This window comes from Anguilla anguilla, chromosome 7, assembly GCF_013347855.1.
Source record: "Anguilla anguilla isolate fAngAng1 chromosome 7, fAngAng1.pri, whole genome shotgun sequence".
NCBI lineage: Eukaryota > Metazoa > Chordata > Actinopteri > Anguilliformes > Anguillidae > Anguilla > Anguilla anguilla.
In genome coordinates, this window is record NC_049207.1 from 24,131,320 (window position 1) to 24,150,466 (window position 19,147).

A 19,147-nucleotide genomic window follows, 5' to 3' on the forward strand; every position below is an offset into this window, starting at 1 on the left:
AGAAAAAAAACAATGAACAAAACCAATGAAGACAAAACGGAAGCTTCTCAGCTCTCCGCTGTCCGCCCGCCAGCTTTTCAGCTGTGTTAGTTTTGCTTTGCTTTACTGCTCTGGTAAACCCTCGGCATGCGCTCCTGGTCTCAGCCCCGCGCCGCGGAGAGGAGCACACCTTTAAGCACCTGGGATGATTCGTTAACACAACCCAGCTGTGTTTGCTCTCTCCGTTGGTAGACACGGCCGAGACAAATCTGATTCTCCATCGGGCCAAATACTACAGGTATTATTCATGATTTTGTTTTTGTTTTGTTTTTTCTTATACATATTTGCAAAATGTGAATATACTCATTCTGGACACCAGTATTTGTTTATCATTTTTTCATTTGAGAAGAACAGTCGACCAAATCCCCAGATACTTGTTCAAAGAAATGTACAAAAGTTTTCACCTGACCTTGTTCAAATGATCATTTGAATAGCTTAAGTCTTTAGATACCAGCAAACCTTGAAATCAAAACCTTGCAGATCCCTGAGAGCATGAACATGCCGCTAACAAAACGTACAGTCAATTTTATATGAAATTTTTTTTGGTTTTAAATATCCAGGAAAACAGGTGCCTCCTTTAGATTTATCAGTAATTTCATGGCAACATTTTCAATAGTGTCTGAAAGGTTCATCGCCTGCTCTATACTCATCTTACCTGTCTGCAGGGGGCAGTACAGTGTGGCTGGGAATCTCCGGCACTGGTCGGTGTCTCAGTTTGTAGGAACGAGTGGGGCGGGGTTTGGGATTGGGGCAGGGTGTGCCATTGGTGCTCCAGCCCTCATCGTAGATTTCATTGAGCACCATAGTCCCCTGGAATCCCGGTGGGATGGAAGGGGCGGGGCCTTCGGGGGAAGTCTCCCTGTCTGAGGCTTGTTCAGAAGGGGAGGAGGCATTCAGTGAGTCCGAGCTGCTGAAGCTGGATGCCTGCGTTACCTCAGGGCAATCTTGGGCGACCAACGGATCTTTTGGGGCCTCCCCGGACTCCAGCCCAAACTCCTCCTCCTCCAGCCCCGCCCCTATCCCCACCCCTGGCGGCAGTGTCAGTGCCTGACTCTCCGGCTGAGGCTCCACCTCCGTCCGTGCTGGCTGGTGCTGGCCGATCGTGGCTCGCTTCCTGTCCTTCAGGAAGACGCGCCTCGGTTTGGGGATGGGTTTAACCCTCCGCGCCCCTGTCTCCGGGGAGCCCGTCGCCCCCAATGACTCCAAGCTGCGCAGGATCCTTCGGCGGTGACCCGTGGGGAACACCCCGACCTCCAGGAGCCTCTCGTCGGTCAGCCCGACGCAGTCCTCGAGCCGGAGGCAACCCGCCTCCAGGAAGCAGCCAGCGTACTGCGACAGGCGGAGGCCTTCCAGCCAGCTCAGGACCTCCTCTCCGGGTTCCACGACAACGGACATGATGTCACCACCACTGAAGGCCACGTCACCAGGGCTGTCTGCACACGTCACCGATGGCGACGGTCTGAGGAGAAGGAAGCTGTGGGCACCATGTGATGTCGCTGAGGACAAGACATACATGTTACTGCTATTAAACAACACATATAGGGTGGTGTGTGATACATCTGAGCATCCCCAGTAACTACAATCTATTAAACATACTTATTCAATACTTATAAAACATACAGTCAGGTCCATAAGTATTTGGATATTGACAAAGTTATTGTTATATTAGCTGTCTACCACAGAATATTGGGGTTGAAATTAAAAAATGAATATGAGTTCAAAGTGCAGACCTTCAGCTTTAATTTGAAGGTATTTACATACAAACCAGGTGAACAGTGTAGGAATTACAGCCCCCCTTATTAAGGGACCAAAGGTAATTGGACAATTGGTAGCTCAGCTGTTCCATGGCCAGGTGTGTGTTACTCCCTCATTATTTCATTTACAAGTAAGCAGATAAATATTAGGTCTAAAATTGATTTCAAGTGTGGCATTTGCATTTGGAATCTGTTGCTGTTAACTCTCAGTATGAAGTCCAAAGAGCTGTCACTGTCGGTGAAGCAAGCCATCATTAGGCTGAAAAAAAAACCCATCAGAGAGATAGCAAAAATATTAGGTGTGGCCAAATCAACTATTTGGTACATTCTTAAAAAGAAAGAACGCACTGGTGGGCTCAGGAGTAAATACAGAGGGTTTACCACAAGATGTAAGCCTCAAAAACAGGAAGACCAGATTAGAGTTTTCCAAAAAACATCTAAAAAAGCCTGTATAGTTCTGGAACAACATCCTATGGAAAGATGAAACAAAGGTCAACCTGTACCAGAATGATGGGAAGAGAAGAGTATGGAGAAGGAAAGGAATTGCTCATTATCCAAAGCATGGTGGAAGTAGTGTTATGGCGTGGGCATGTATGGCTGCCACTGGAACTGGTTCCCTTGTATTTATTGATGATGTGACTGCTGACAAAAGCAGCAGGATGAATTCTGAAGTGTATAGGGCTATATTATCTGCTCAGATTCAGTCAAATACTTCAAAACTCATTGGACGGTGCTTCACAGTGCAGATGGACAATGTCCCGATGCATACTGCAAAAGCAACCCAAGACTTTTTTTAAGGCAAAGAAGTGGAATGTTCTGCAATGGCCAAGTCAATCAGCTGACCTGAATCCAACTGAGCATGCATTTCACTTGCTGAAGGCAAAACTGAAGGCAAAATGCCCCAAGAACAAGCAGGAACTGAAGACAGCTGCAGTAGAGGCCAGGCAGAGCATCACCAGGGAAGAAACCCAGCATCTGGTGCTGTGTATGGGTTCAAGACTTCAGGCAGTCATTGACTGCAAAGGATTTGCAACCAAGTATTAAAAATGACAATTTATGACGATGTTACTTTGTCCAATTACTTTTGAGCCCCTAAAAATGGAGGAGGCTACGTATACAAATGGTTGTAATTCCTACGTTGTTCATTCAATATTTTTGACAAAATCCTTAAATTAAAGCTGAAAGTCTACACTTAAATCACATCTTGATTGTTTCATTTCAAAACCATTGTGGTGGCAGACAGAGCCAAAATGATGGAAATTGTGTCACTGTCCAAATACTTATGGACCTGACTGTATCTAATGTGCAGCAGGGTTCTCAAACTCCAGTCCTGGATCAGCACAGTGACTCCAGGCTTTTCCTTTCAATATGCAGCCAATGTAAACCTAGGAAACAAGGTGTGTGGACTACTTTTAGCCAATCAATGGCTGGAGTTCTGCAACCATTAGAGTTCTGGAGCACACTGGCTAACAGCAAACACAGCAGGCCTCCAGGACAAGAGCCTGAGATCCCTGAAGTATTGTATATGGCACCTTTTATAAGGATCCTTAAATCAGTATTTAGTGAGAACAAACTGGGGGTGGCTCGTCTTTGTCAGCACAAATATTTAGCACGCAAGGGTATTACAGGCCAGTCCCCTGACCCTCCCCATACGCTGGCTGAAGTGATGGGAGATTAACTGAATAGATGGGCAGATTCAGCGAACCAAACTGGGTAATTCTTCTCTGTTATATATATATATATATTTGTAGTATGGAGATCCAGCATATTGGCTTTTTTTGACAATAGAAGGGTATTCTGATAATACTTTAATTATTTATATTTAACTACATGTACCAATGATATCAAGATGTAACATTGAAAGTAATAAAACATTATTTTAAATGTACTACATTTGTACAATATATTGTATATATTGGTGGAAAATACATAAAAATATATTGTGAATATACATAATTATTCCTTTGTTGGTCTCTGTGACATATATCTTAAAATAACTGACAAAATGCATTGTGAAGGATGCATGTCAACTAAGAGCATGAATTAGAAATGCATATCTATTTGTGCATCTATAATTATCTACACATATCCAAACGCATTATTCAACATTTTTCAATGAATGCAAATCAGGCTTGCGAAGGCAAGAAGGAGGCAAGGTTGCTGGCTAACAGATTTCAAGGCTTAGCATGTTCTAGGGGCACCAGGTATGAACATTCTAATACTCTCCGCCCACATTTCCTAGGGGCTCCATAAAACCCTGCTTCTCACTGTGTAAATGATAAATCATGACTCTGAGACGACAGGTCACCCATTCTATCGGGAAGGGGAATGAATGATGTTAATGAAAAAGACTTATTCCATGATGTACGATATTAATATTTATTGCGTGGTATAAATCTCTGATTTTTTCTCTTTCTCTCTGTTGCATTCATTAACAAAACACTGAAATCCTTCTTGAGTATCCAATGTTATAACTCACTACCCAATTGCTGGAGCCTCATGTCAGATACTTCTGCAAACTATCTATTTTTGCACAATGCACAGCAACAACCCCCGCATACCATACCATATAAAGACATGCACATATGTAAAATAGTCCTTCAACATGTATGTCACCTTTTCAGGAAACAGATAGTTATCTTGCATAGGTTAAAGGCTGTACCAAGTCAGAGTGTCAGAGAAAGAGAACGTGAATTAAGCACCCTGATACCTCTTCCTTGTTTGTAACATTGTTCGTTCAGTGTTTAATACCACATTCAGACTGGCTAAAAACCACAGACTTCAAATGTCAAAGTTAGAAATAGCACCATGCCCCATATCAAAAATGCAAATATAGATGGAAAATGAACACGCTTCTGACAGCAGACGCTATATTCGCTGTGTTGGTTCGCATTATCATTGATGCAACAGCCTACAATAAAAAAAAGCTGCCGTTCTCTTCGTGAAATCGTCAATTTAAAATAGCAGGTCAGCATTAATGCGTAAAATGAAATAAACATCTACGAGAGAATGAATTCCGAATGATTTTCCGAATCTACAAATGAGCATTTACTGTATAGTGCGCATAAATGTGCGTTTCGCTTCTGAACGTCCGTGACTATAACCACCAAAGGGGTAAGCATTCGTCCCAGTAATGCGCCGTGAGACATTCTAGCAAGATTAAGCTGCTCGGCACGGTCGCCAGCGTATCTGTTTGGCACACGCGCAACGGGAAGACATCGGGAGACCGCGCGTGGGTCCTCGTGATAACAGGTCGTCCGCATCTTCTCTCGCGGATTCTCTCACACCGACCAAGGACAAATTAACAAAGGACAGCCGCGTATGGGAGAAAGGCGGAATACCTCGTTATGACGTGCAACATTATTAATCGCTGTGACACGCAAGCAAGGCCGTTTAAAAATTATAAATCGTAATGAACAAACTTTGATTTACTAGGGAGGTCCCCGAGGACGCTTGATTTTTCCAAACAAAATTAACTATGATTAGTTTCTATTTTATTTAAAAGAAAGAGAAGGGTGAAACACAACCCAACACAACACACACACGGATCTGTACACACAAACATGACAGTACACACACATCCGCACGCACGCACACACACACACACACACACACACACACACACACACAATAAAAAATGTGGATTGTTTACCACACCTGAGAGGCCCCAGCTCCCCTCTTTCTGTTTAATTTGTCCTGGAGATTTCCAAGTTTCCAACTCTCATTGCTTTCATTCTGTTACTTAAATCCCAGTGGCTTACACTGGCAAATGCTGCATGATTTAAGTCCCTTTCACAAACCGGCACTCAGCTTGACCAGGTTTCCAGCCGGCCCTTAAATTCAGACAGGCTTTGTAGCAATCTCCTCATGCCACTTTCCATCAGGCAAAAGCTCAGAGAGCAGGGACCAGAGAGAATAAAGTCTCCCATACATTCAATAACACACTATCCCTTCTAAAACGCATGAGACAGGCTGGTGCTCTGTCTCAAAAAAACTCGGCCACATTGAGCATATCCATATTAGGGTCATTCATACTTAATATAAACCCCTCTCACATTACATAAATCATCCATTTCGCACATCCCCTTAATCCAAACTGACTTTCACACCTGGTATATTACATGTTACAGACAGTTAAGGAACAATGAGTAATATGGAAGTTTGCTACCCAGGACAGATGACCAACCCTGGGGAAGACTTTTCATTTCAGAAGAATTTACTTGAATGGATAATATGTCGGGTAAGTGTTAGCAATGAAAATGGTTTGGCATGAGTGTTTCTCCCAACCAAATAAATGAATAAGTAAATAATGGCAACAAAGGATTCTTAGGTGAAGTACCTTGCTCAAGGCTACCTATTTTGAACTTGAATCTGACAGGCAGTGATCACCGGGGTAACTGCTGCATAACCCAGCATGTTGCTACAATATTCTGACAAAAACCTTCAGTTAGCCAAATAACCTTTTTTTCTAGGTTGTATAAAGTTGTGAAAATCTGGACGTGCAAACATGTCTATAAAATGTTTTACTGAGTTAGGAAACATACACAAGTGGATCTGGGCCCATTTACATCATAGCTGAATGGAGGAGATGCAGAGGGTTAAAGTTAAATTATGTTTAAAGTTACAACAAAGTTTTATACTAACAAAGTTGTCTGTTCCCTAAGCACTCTGGAACATACCTGCAAAGCAACTTCTGAACACAATGTAATTATTTCAAAACAGTTAAAAACTGAAACAACCCCACAGAAATGACCGTATGTGATCTTTACAGAACAGAATAGAGAAGAAGGCCGTGCTTTCAAATCCCAGATCTTTAGTGAGAAACCTAAATGGTTTCAGTATCTGGCTGACCACGTGGATGATATGGTATCTACCGTCATGCAAAATCATTAAAATAATAAACTATGTTCTTATAAATGCAAATGTGAATTGAATGACAGGTACTCAAAGCAGATGTAGCAGAAATACAAAATGAACTTTTAGATAAATTACAAAGAAATAAGAACCAGACAGAAAAGATACGAATTTCGCCTCGGCAGGCGATGGTCATTCGCATGCATTCGCACATGTGTGACCGCGCCCTGCATTCGCACATGTGTGACCACGCCCTTAGAATCTTTATCGCCGCAGAATGCAGCAAGGCTGGCACCGTTGGCATAGCAACGAAACTTCAAGCACGTCACAACGGGTACAACAGCTGTTTTAGAATGTAATTGCATCATTTTTGCAGCCCGGATCAAAATCGGCATGGCAGTACCAAATTAGACATTTGTTTAGTGTTACAGAGTTTAATTATTTTTTTTCTTTTTCACAAGGAAATGGCCCTGGACCCCCATACAAAAATTGGATCCTGTACTTGTATTCCTTTTGTGTCCCACCCCCCCCCCCCCCAACCCTTTTCAAATTTAAACTACGCGCTTGTTTACATACTTTATTTAGGAAGAGCAACATTTTTGTTGTTGTCCACCCAAATAACCCAAATGCCCACAAGATGACATCCTAGTAACACCTCTGGACAGAAGTAGCAGCTCTAATTTATTATAGCAAATACAGTTCACAGCAAAATATGCACTACACATAATAAAATATGTACTTCAGTTTCTTTCATAGTTTGCTGGAGGGGAACTGGAGTCTCAGTTTGCAGAACACACTTCTTTTTGTTGTTGTTTATATTTCTTTTTAAAAACCACTTCTGGTTTTAGCTTTAAAGTATCACAAGTGAAACAGGATCATTCCTGAGATGTTGTTAAAGTTGATCTCTGAGAACAGCTGTCAAAGCAACACAGGACACTTTCTGAGACCCACTGAAAGACATGGACTGCATTGCAATGCAGCAAAGGGAGATAGAGAGACCTCACTACCGCATGGATAGTCAACTCTGGCCCTCAAATCCAAATCTGGCCCTGGTTTTCATTTTCTTCCAGGTAAATAACTGGACAATTAGTGCTGTTGACTGGCCACACTGTCTTCACAACTGACAACCAGGTACAGTAAAGGGAGAGGGAAGGGAAAGCAGGTGTCGCAGTGCTGGGCTAAAACAAAAACCTGCACTCACACTGGACTCCTGGAATACTGGAATAGGCCCAATGTGGGTAGCTTAGTTTGAGGTCATGAAAGTAGGAACTTCTTAAATACACACACACACACACACACACACACACACACACACACACACACACACACACATATATATATAGAGAGAGAGAGAGAGTGAGAGAGAGTGAGAGAGAGAGAGAGAGAGAGAGATTTCATTTTTTTGTTCATTTTTTTTACATTTGTAGAAAATGGGACTTGCATTCCTACAGTCTGCATGCAGGAACCTGTGTGCAAAAAACGCCACAACCGCCAACTACACAGTATACCACATCTCCTGCGCCTGCCACCAGACTGAATACAGAACAGTGCCCCATCACAAATAATCATATAAAGATATAGTCAGATAAACAAATGAATAGCCAAGGGCCATTTGCAAGCTATATGAACGATCAGCAACCTCACAGTGATGCTGCAAGTCTACCAAAGGAGCATCCTGATTCCTCATGTAAGGCCCACGCTCAAGTTAGTCACAAGTCTACAAGTCGCAACATAGCTACACCTGTACACAGGGGTTTTAGCAAGAGGGAGATAAGCCGGACTCACAGATCAGGATAACTGAATGATCAGTCTGTTAACTCATTTTCAATTGAAGGCATGTTCAACAGCTGTGAAACAGTTCCTGACAAGTAGTTTTGCCTATTTGTTACATAAGGGTATTTAAAGAGAAAATGTCTAAAACAGCACATTGTGCAACTGCTTTACTGATGTTTTTTTTTTTCCCATTCTCTTTGAAGGAAACATCCCCGTGAGCCTGACAATAAAGAGGTTTTAAACATAACTCTTAACTCTCTGGCCACACTACGGGCTTTCCCCGTTGAAATGACATTTTATGAGTTGGCACTGCAGCTTAAGTATCCAAATAACTAATACAGCATCCTTCTGTGTTTAGTGTTGCAACTAGGGAGCTCTGCCTAAACCTGAATCTAAACCGGTCTCCAGTCTCTGTGAAGCTGTGGTAAGTCCCTGGCTATAATGTCCATTCCCTTTGCTGCTCGGGTGGCAAATGCAAACCACAAGAATCATTTTCTGAAATGAAAAAGGCAGATGAAAATGCGAGCGTCTCACCGAAGGCATTTTAACTCTCGATGCACTTTCAAGTAACAGTTTCCAAATGCAGGAAACCACAGCATTAATGTATGACTGCAGCACATCTGATTGGAGAAATACTGTCCAATCAGAATTAGTTGCCTGGATGTTTTTCACACCTCTTTTTTTATACTGTTATTTTCACACTGTAGCACAGTTCACATAGAAGTATCGTTGATTCTAACTCTTCTGCCAGAATTCTGTAACTTACATATGGTTGCCTTATTAATGAATGTAACAACTCAAGGACTCATACAATAAAATATATGTATTCTCAGGACTGATACAAACTGTTCATTTATTTATTTATTTAGCAGAATTGTTTTTGATTGAAAATAAAAATAGGGATCAACAGGTGATTCCAATGAAAAAAGTCAGTTGCTATTCTGATCATTTGCCCTTCCTCCAGCCAAGATGTATAACCATAGGCCCACTTGAACACCTTCAGATCGTTCTGTTCTACTGTGAGGTGGTTTTCCTTGTATTCAAGAAGAATTTTGTATGGCCGTGTGTGTATTATTTTAATTATCCTTCTGGCACAGAAGTTGACCTTGTGATTCTCTGTAACTACCCCTGTGATGAATGGCTGTAAAGCGAACCAAAGATAAATACTATGATTGATCAGCGAGTGGGTTATCCAATCACTTTAGAGCTTAAGATGTTAAAGGGGGAGGGGATGTGCCGTGGGGAACACAGAATTATTCTGTAATGCCCAGAGAATGCTGTTAACTTATAATTAGAAAGCTACCACGCATCATTCTATGTAACACTCAACCTTCCCCCCACTACACACGAACATGTTAATTGTTTATTTGGGGTCACAGTTAAACAAAGGGCCCAGAAATGTTTTGATGTCACTCATCATACACACACAAACACATACACACACACACACACACACACACACACACACATACACACACACACACACAAACTTCTGCATCTGTCTCGAAAATAACTAGTTCCTTTCAAATACAGGTAACAGAAGTCTGTTGCGTTCAGTAAGGTAAAGTGAAACAAACAGATCAAACCCTTGACAGTGACAGCTGAAGGCCTGTCATTCGACACAGGGAAACCAATAAAATGAGAACATGTCATGGAGCAAACAAAGCCTTCCCTAAAATAAGTCATTGACATTTCTGTACATTATGACCTTTAAAGTCCAGCATGTCTTTCAACATCCACAAGCTAACCTTTCCAGCATGCAGGTTCAGCTGAAGACATAAAAGACCCATTTGCAAGGTTAAATTATTGCAATGACATCGTGCTATGTTAGCAGTACAAAAGATAGATGTTTCAGGAGGTCTTGATAGCCGCATTCTGGAGAACTTGATGTTTCCACCCACAAACTGCTGGTGATTGAGTGTGGGGCGAGTCTCAACGGTCCAGAGGTTTCTGAGAGCATGAGCACATGCAGGAGAGGGTAGCTGATGGCCAGTCACACACAGAGGGTTATATGTGGTACTGCCATGACACGATACTAAACTACCTCATCCAGAACCTTAGGATGACAGTATCTGCACAGTTCTCTCACCAAAACCATCAACAGAAAGCAGCAGCCTTGTCTGTAGATGTATACTGTATCAGACCAGCAAGCCTGCAACATTCCAATCCACAAGCAACAATGTAGCATAGTGATGTTCCAAATCCCATTCCACACACGCACACACACACATGCTCACACACACGCTCTCTCTCTCTCTCTCTCACACATACACACACACACAAACACCATACATCTATGTGCAGCTATCACAAATTTGTATCTGTATACATACATACCCTCTGTATAACCTTGGATAATACAGTGAGCACCATAACATTTGGGACAGTCATTATCAGCAATTGCACACACAGACACACACATGCACAAACACACAAAGTGTCGCACATCTGTACATTGGGATGGCAGGTATGCCATCCCACCAAATTACGTCTTGGCGGGGGCATGCCCCATTCCTATACAGAGAGTTTGGCACTTGTCAGGGTTCCCCACAGAAATAACCACAACAGCCACAGACACTCAGCCCTTAAAAACATTAAATTCTGTACATTCTCACCTCATTTCAACAGACAGAATTCATAAACAACTTCACATGTCCACACAATAAAGCCCCAAACTAAGGGGATTTTGCGTTTTCTCCTTCTTCTTCTTCTTCTTCTTCTTCTTCTTCTCGTTCTTATTTTTCCTGCCGCCTATCCCACTAACAAAATGTCTCCCCACTGGACATTTTACCGACACCAGCCAAATCTTCACCTACACGACCCAATCAAAAACTTGCATACACACGCAAAATACCCATACCTATTTACTCTGAAACATTTCCAGTTAAAACAGCTAGTCTGCCTGTGGCCTAGTGGGTAAAGTTACAGTCTTGGGAACACAGGGTCCTAGGTTCAAGCCCAACTAGGAACGTGTTTCTTTAACCTGCTTTTACCCTCACTAATAATTGTCTACTACTTCTCAATTATTGCTTTTGCACCATATCTACCAGCCGTTCCACGAACGTATACACTGTATTATGACGTACCGTCTGCACATTCAATTGTTAACCGGCTACAATATTGCAAAGCCATATGGATTCAACGGGAGCTCTTCTGTGCTTACTCGCCTGTGTTCTTCTTTAAAACCACGGACAGGTTTGCTAATGATATTTCACGCATTGCATAGCTATGTCATGGTGCTGCCCTAACAAAGTGACAGACTGGTAAACCTGCGGTTGAACGATTGAATCCCGCCTCGTCCTCAGGCAGATAATTTCCTCTTTTGCACTAACGTTCTCTTACGCTTATATTTGCTTTACCAAAACTCACTCATGGCCACCCATATGCATTTCATGACGGCAAATGTATTCCTTTTATTAAAAAGTTACACCAGTTCACCGCTGAGCCATTTCTACTAACTACATTTCTTCACTTGGCTACCGTACAAAACCTTCTTATCAGCAAACGTCACGTTTCTACATTCATGTTACCTCGCCCTGTTCTCTATCTAGCCACATACAAACAATTACTACGTATGTACGTTCTGCAACTCCCCATTAAAACATTACATTTAAAATCATGACTCACTCATAATTATAATTACTAGTACTGAACATGAGAAAAGCACATCAGTGCAATAGATTTCACACGTTACTTAACCCTCCACTTTAACGACTACTGCTTTATACAGACTGTTATATATACCGTTTGATAAGGAAACTAAGCTCGCTCGTGGTCAATGCATTTACTTCGCACTATAGTCTGTGATCATGTCAACCGTCACCTACATGCCCATTCTGCTAAAAACATATTGTTTCAACTACGCAATTTCATAATTTCTCCTAATTTCTCTCACGCTGTTGTTATTTTCTCATATGCGAAGCCTGCTGGGACATATGCGTCTGCTCCTATTCTCCACTATCAAGTTTTCCGGTTCTAGCTTAGCAAAACAGCGAAGAGGATTCCTACCTGCAGATAAGCCTATCAAAGTGCCTTATAAACCTTGCAAACACTAAAAGTGCATCTCCATGAAATAACAGACAACGGAGCAGGACAGAAGGGTACACAAGTAGCGACCTAGGGAGCTCTAATTCTACAGGCTTGCTGATTCTTTTGCCAATCAAGGCTCGTTGGATGGCCGTCAAATCTGTGAGTACACACACTGGCCATATTTAACCTGCGTTTCTGATGCGTTTACACTTATGCCACTGCACCCTTTGTCACAGTCACTGTTTTACATATATAGCAAACCAAAACTGCTAAATGGTACACGCTCATCAGACTATACAAATTCACACAAGGATAGCCATAATCCACAATCATTTCTTGCACGGTCACTTCGCATTTCTCACTCTCATAATAAATCGCTTTGCAAAAAGAAATGATATCTCATAAAAAACACATTTTCAACGTACACAAATGCCAAGTTAGTCACACATAAAAGACATACACCGTCTATAACTCATTCATTCAGACTGCCAAAATCCAGGCCTGCCATTAAAAGTATTGATATCAAAATGACACCAAGTTATGGTACTACAAACAATATAGGCTATCTTGCCTCACCGAAATTAAATAAGATGTATTCCAAAGAAACGCTACCCAATATTTCCTCAATTCTTTCAAGTCACTTGGCCCTGTGTTTTGTAATCTTACCATTTTATAATGTCATGCAAACTTTGTGTCAGATCTAAGTGTCAAATATTTCGAATTGCCTCATGGAAAACATTGAAATCCATGTAAAAAAAACTGCTGGTGAGTAACTACAGGAAGCATATTTCTCATATGTATGAACATATGTTCATACTTGCTTCTGAACTGAATTTGAGTAAATGTACAAGTTATTGTATATTTTCTACGTACAATAAAAACTGCATGTAAAATACATATTGTACATACATACCTAGAGAAATTCTTTATCCCCATGGGGACATTTCCCTCGCAGCATGTTACATTCACATTAACAGATATTTATACCAAGAAACATACAATCATTCACGCAACAGAAAGGCTGGGCAGCGAAATACATACATACCAATACAAATTGGACATATAGACGCCTATTCGATCAATCTTGACTGTGAGAAAGCCATCCACACATATGTTTGGCCTGTCCATGTACTGCATGCTTATACACACAGGGCCAAGTGACTTGAAAGAATTGAGGAAATATTGGGTAGCATTGCTTTGGAATACATCTTATTTAATTTTGTTGAGGCAAGATAGCCTATATTGTTTGTAGTACCGTAACTTGGCATCATTTTGATATCAATACTTTTAATGGCAAGCCTGGATTTTGGCAGTCTGTATGAATGAGTTATAGACGGTGTATGTCTTGTATGTGTGAGTAACTTGCCACTTTTGTACGTTGAAAATGTGTTTTTTATGAGATATCCACTTACACACACAGTCATCCAACTTTCTCAACTTCACAGAAGTAATTGTGAAAGTACTAATAGAAGCAGGGGTAGAAGTAGAAGTAGTACTAGTTGTAATCATACCAGTACAGATGTAGTAGTAGCTGCTGCAATGGTCGCAAAAGTAGTAGCAGGAGTAGTGGCACCTGGGAGCTGCAGCATCAGTCATGATGTAGCATTTTGTGAGTTCGTTAAACTGAGTAATTGACAGTAGCACTGCAATAGCGGAGGGCAGTTAGCTAATAATGACTGTGTCTGTCATTATGCAGCAGTGTTGTTTAAAACATTCATGAGTAAGGGACCCCAAAAGGCCTTGCTTGCCATCTACCAGTTATTTAAGCACCAACAGTAATGAGCATCACTTCGGCTACTTCCAATGAGCCTATCAGCCACGGCATGCTGTGCAGCAGAGGTCCTTAAACTTCAAAGCGAGGACCTCAAAAACATACCCTTAACAAGCACATATATTGTCAGATTGGTTTGCATGGACTGATTTCTGGTTTGCATTATTAATATGTTTATATTTAAGTAAGGGTCAATCGTCCACTGCCAATTGCCTACAGTTTTGCGCATAGTTTTAGTATTGTAATACAGGCACATGAAGTTCATACAAAAGATTGGCCTTTTTACTTTTGTATTTATTTATTTATTTAGTCACCCTGATAGTGGGGCCAAGAAAAAAAATATATGCCTTGGGGCCATTAGGAAGATAATCAGCCTGTATATGATGAGAATTGCACAGCTGACAAGTTGAAATTTGGGCGGAAGCTCTAAATAAGTTTTTTTTTTTTAAATGTATTTTATTATAAGCCATGTAAACACATATGTATTATATTTGCGATATATTTCCCATTTTTAAATGTGTTTAACCTGTCTTCAACGGTTCATTATAACATGCATGACAGATTACTACTAAACAGCATAATAGGCCTAATAATCGCAATAAAAAATAGGTTATCTGTCGGTTTTAATCTTCATAAATCTCTACATACCTGTAATGTAAAATAGGAATTCAGAGTTCACTAAAGTTTTGCATGCTTTAAATCCGCACAAGCAAAGTCAAATCGTGAGTGAGCGTAAACGAAACAGGAACTGTGCGCTCCTATCCATGTGCGCGTGTCAGGGTTTATTTCTTACCTTAAATTTAGAATCCGAGAACAAACACTCAGCTGTCATTTCGTTTTGTTTCTCTCATGTATCGTCACGAATTGTGTACGGTGACATGAACTCTAACAAGTTTTCTGAAACTCACTTCCAGAACGAGACTTGACACTATCTGTCCGCTTTGCTTCCCTGCTGTGGCGTGTTGTCGCTCTCCCCGCCCATCCTAGCCGCTCCTCGCTGGCCTCAAAGATCTGCTATGGTTTCGCATACAAAGTACCAGCCGATGAGTTTGAGCTTTCACTGTCAGACTGGTTTCCTGCTCGTTCTCAAATTATTTAGTATATTCGCTAGTCACTGGGCTGGTTCAACGTAACTGAAACATAATGAAACTGAAAATAAAATAGTTCTCAACATTTTGAGTAAACCTCCACATTTCAGCAGCATACAAGTGCGAACATGTATATAGCCTCAAACAATACGTGTACGATAGGCACTACAAATGAAATAATATTTAAAACTTAAGTTTAACGCGGGTTTTTACGTTTAGTTGTAACACGGAGAGTTGTCCGGATTATAAGAAGTAAAAACTGCGTTTGTCCCACTGCGTGTCACAGCTTGATATAAACGCCTGAGGCTACATATGCAGAGCGGAGAGGAATGCATCAGAATCAAGAGTGTGCATGGAACAACAGATAAAGAGAAAATCGAATGTGTGTTTATTACCTGAAAGTGCAGACTTACTGCTGCTCGTCTAACTATAAACTGCACACCAAGCTTTATTTATTTACTTATTTTTAAAAACCCTATGACACAAGTGACATGTGAGCAAGTTTCAGAAGGACCCCAAAAGGCTCCCCAGTGTCTCCATAGCAGATCCCTATCTAGTTCTAGGGTACTTTGTCATCTGGGAGCTTTCCCACTTTTCTCACTTACAGTACCATACTATAGAGCACAGGTGTCAAAATCCAATCCTGGAGGGCTGTAGTGCCTGCTGGCTTTCAGGGTGTTCTCAGCACCAGCGATTCAAGTAGGTCATTGAGTGGCTAAGGAATCCACACAACTTGTTCTCAAGGCCTTAATTAGGGGCTGATTGAAAGGAAACTACGAAAACCCGCAAACATTGCAGTCCCCTTGGAATCTGGTTCGGCACCCCTGCTATAGAGAATCGCATTAATAAATGAAAATGGTTCCCTTATGGAGTCGAGCAAAAGAAAACTTTTTTTCTTTTTTTTTTTCTGAGAGGGTAAGTGGGGTTTTGTAACATAAGCAATCAACAGTCAGTTATGTTTATGTTTTTGAACTTGAAATTATGTTTGGGGGGGGGGGGGGACTGAATGCTTTTAGACTTGTTTGTTTGTAGCAGTCAATAAAAGTCAAATGAACTAAAATACACACACATCCCAGCATGCTCTACATGCAAACTGATGTGATGAATGATTTTATTTTATTTTATTTTTCATTTTGTGAGATAATCCTTTTTGTACATGGATACTACGCAGCCTGTGTACAGCTAATCCATGAAATGTTATAGAACTCAGGTTTAGGTCATTCAATTCAATTGACATGTTCGTCACAGTTTCAGAAATAGCAAAAATATGACCCAGTTGTCCCCATGTCGGCCTTGTGTCAGTGTTATCACTGAGCCAGCACACCAAACGACCAACAAAAATTCAGCAATGGTCCAACAGCACTCACCCAAGCCGACCTTTATTGTGTTATTTTTATCTTTTGCAAACTATGTGCAAGTAATTGTTTGGCTATTCTAGTGACCCACAGGGTGACACATCTTGTGATAGACTCAACCGGGTACTTACCCTGAGGCATTTCACATTAAGAGACGTGCACACAAAAGGACAAAGCGCGTTTAACATTGCAGATCAGGCTACAGTGTACCTTATGTATTGACGTGTTTCACTGAGATTATATAATTCACTTTGAACTTGGTTTAGCTCTCCCTCAATAGGATAGCAGTCTGCATTTATTAAAAATCATAGTGAGATGCGTAACCAAAGTAAATTGCAAAAAAAATTAACAACTACTTAATAATCCACCACCTCCAACCACAACCTACATGCACTGGCTATTATTTTTAATATCTTTCTAGAAACCTCTGGCTGCTGGTTCTGAAAGAAGTGGTGTGTGTGTCTGACTTGGTGTTATAATGCATTTATTTCTTATTCATTCTGTTCTCCTGCTTTTTTTAACATTTAAATGGAGAGGCGCAGCATGGTATGAATAAGCCAATTTTAAACATTTGACTTCCTCTAACATTGAGGTCTCTGACACTGTCTTCCTGCAAAGAGCAAGATCCTCCCCAGACATATTTAGTGGGCAGTGGTACGTCTAAAAATAAACCCAGGTGGCTTTTCACTCCGTTTTTTTTTTTTTTTCCCCCTCAATATAATATCAAGACATTTTGTGTTATGTGCCACCTTGACCAGAAGGTGGTGCTATAGTAAGGTTGTTGAGGGGAAAAAAAATTAGTTTGAAAATATAATCACTGAAGTGGTGAATTAAAAAATAAAATAAAAAACATGTTTACATATTCAAAATAAATTAATATTTTAAAATTACAACTGATCTTGTAGAAACTTGCCAACCCAGTGATACATTATTAACTATCTCCGGACTGGTTTTCCAGGGCAAGCATGGTGGCTAAAGGTCACGCAAAGCATACCCCCACAATTATTTATTTAATTTATTTATGTATTATTGGTTTGGGGGGGGGGGGGTGTTTGGTGGTGGGTTAGGTGGCAATGTCATGCCACCTAACCCACACAGTCTAATGTCTAATTAGTGTCTAATACACACAGGGCCACAGTCAGGGGGGGACAACCACACAAGTTCTCCCAGGCCCCGAAGGAGCTGGGCCCCAATGGTCTGTGCACTTGTGGACACACCAGACGTGATATGTGCATGTTTAATAACTTAAAGAGCGGTTTCAGGTATAATCTATTCATATTCCTGGTTAATGCTTCTCCGATTACCGTAGAACACAAAGCTCTTACATCCTGGTTCAGAGCCAAGCCCTTCAAACGGCAGGGTACACATGTTATCTCATCTCGGGTTACGCGCGTTCACAGCATGCGGGGCGTGTCTGGCTTGTCCGCACGCTTATCTGAGCAAATGCCTGCGGACTCATAATTCCCAACCGTAGCCCCACCGGGTTTTTTTGTCCGCACAAGTCCCCGCATTCCGCGGCAGTTTGTGCGTGGCATGTACTGGCATGTCTGATATCAGCTCCTGCTACAGAAGAAGAAGAAAAAATCCCCGCAACGTACTGTGTACTGAAATAAATGCCATTTACAGAAGAGGCGCTTCTATAAGCAGGAGAGAAAATGCCGACGCGCTAGGTATTCTGACTGGCGGTACCTGCGTCGAGCCGCTTTTCAAACACGAGCTGAGCTCATCAATATCCGCGCTTCAATTAGGCGTGCAGTCATTATGTTTTTCTTTTTTCTTTTTTTCGCCCCTTATTTTGTTCCCCGTAGGAAAACGGTTTGCTGTTACATCGAAAGTATCAGAGGGGAGCAGGTCGCCTGACGCGCGAGGTTGCATAAAATGAGCTGTGCGCCATCCCTCTTCTGATATTAATTAAAATCGCTGCTAATTAAAACCTGAGAGTGGATGCGCTCAATCATGACCGAGGATCATTAGGAGTGCTCGCACTGGGGCTTGCGTGGGAAACATCGGGCGGGGGGGGCGGCGTTCTGGACGAGGCGCTCAGATTGACACTTGATCGATGTGATGAAGCTGAAAGGTTTAACGTTGGCGTGTGACAGGTCCTGGACGCTCTTGATGAAATCGAAAGCACAGCAAACTGTGCCCAGCTAGGCGTTAGGCCTCATTGAGCAAATGGAACAGTTATTTCACCTATTGCCTTTGGCTTCTTGTTGTTGTTGTTGTTGTTTTACATATCCTTGAATTTATATGGACTTTGTATGGACTTTATGTTACTTTTTCAAATACCTCTCTCTTTCTCTCTCAGTCCGTCTGGGTAGTGTAGAGGTATAAGCACTCGCTTACCACCGCAGAAACCGGGTTCATTCCCTAGCAGCGGTACTTCTGGCTTAGTCAGATGTTCCTACAAACACAATTGGCTGTGTTCACGGGTGGGAAGCTGTTTTCTTTTATTTAAAACTTTTTTGCGAAGCCTTTTTTATGAAA

General features: G+C 41.5%; 1 protein-coding gene across 1 annotated transcript in view; it reads right to left on the reverse strand.

Annotated features, from left to right (window-relative positions):
• The window catches only part of zmp:0000000660 (arf-GAP with Rho-GAP domain, ANK repeat and PH domain-containing protein 2), a 126,263-nt gene extending 110,914 nt beyond the window's left edge, over positions 1 to 15,349 (reverse strand). The window contains exons 1-2 of the mRNA XM_035427678.1: positions 15,014 to 15,349; positions 695 to 1,535 (exon numbers count right to left, since the gene is read on the reverse strand). Coding sequence (XP_035283569.1) covers positions 695 to 1,434 — 740 coding nt within the window. The 5' untranslated portion in view covers positions 1,435 to 1,535; positions 15,014 to 15,349. The remainder of the gene's footprint in view (positions 1 to 694; positions 1,536 to 15,013) is intronic.
• Positions 15,350 to 19,147: the final 3,798 nt, after the last annotated feature.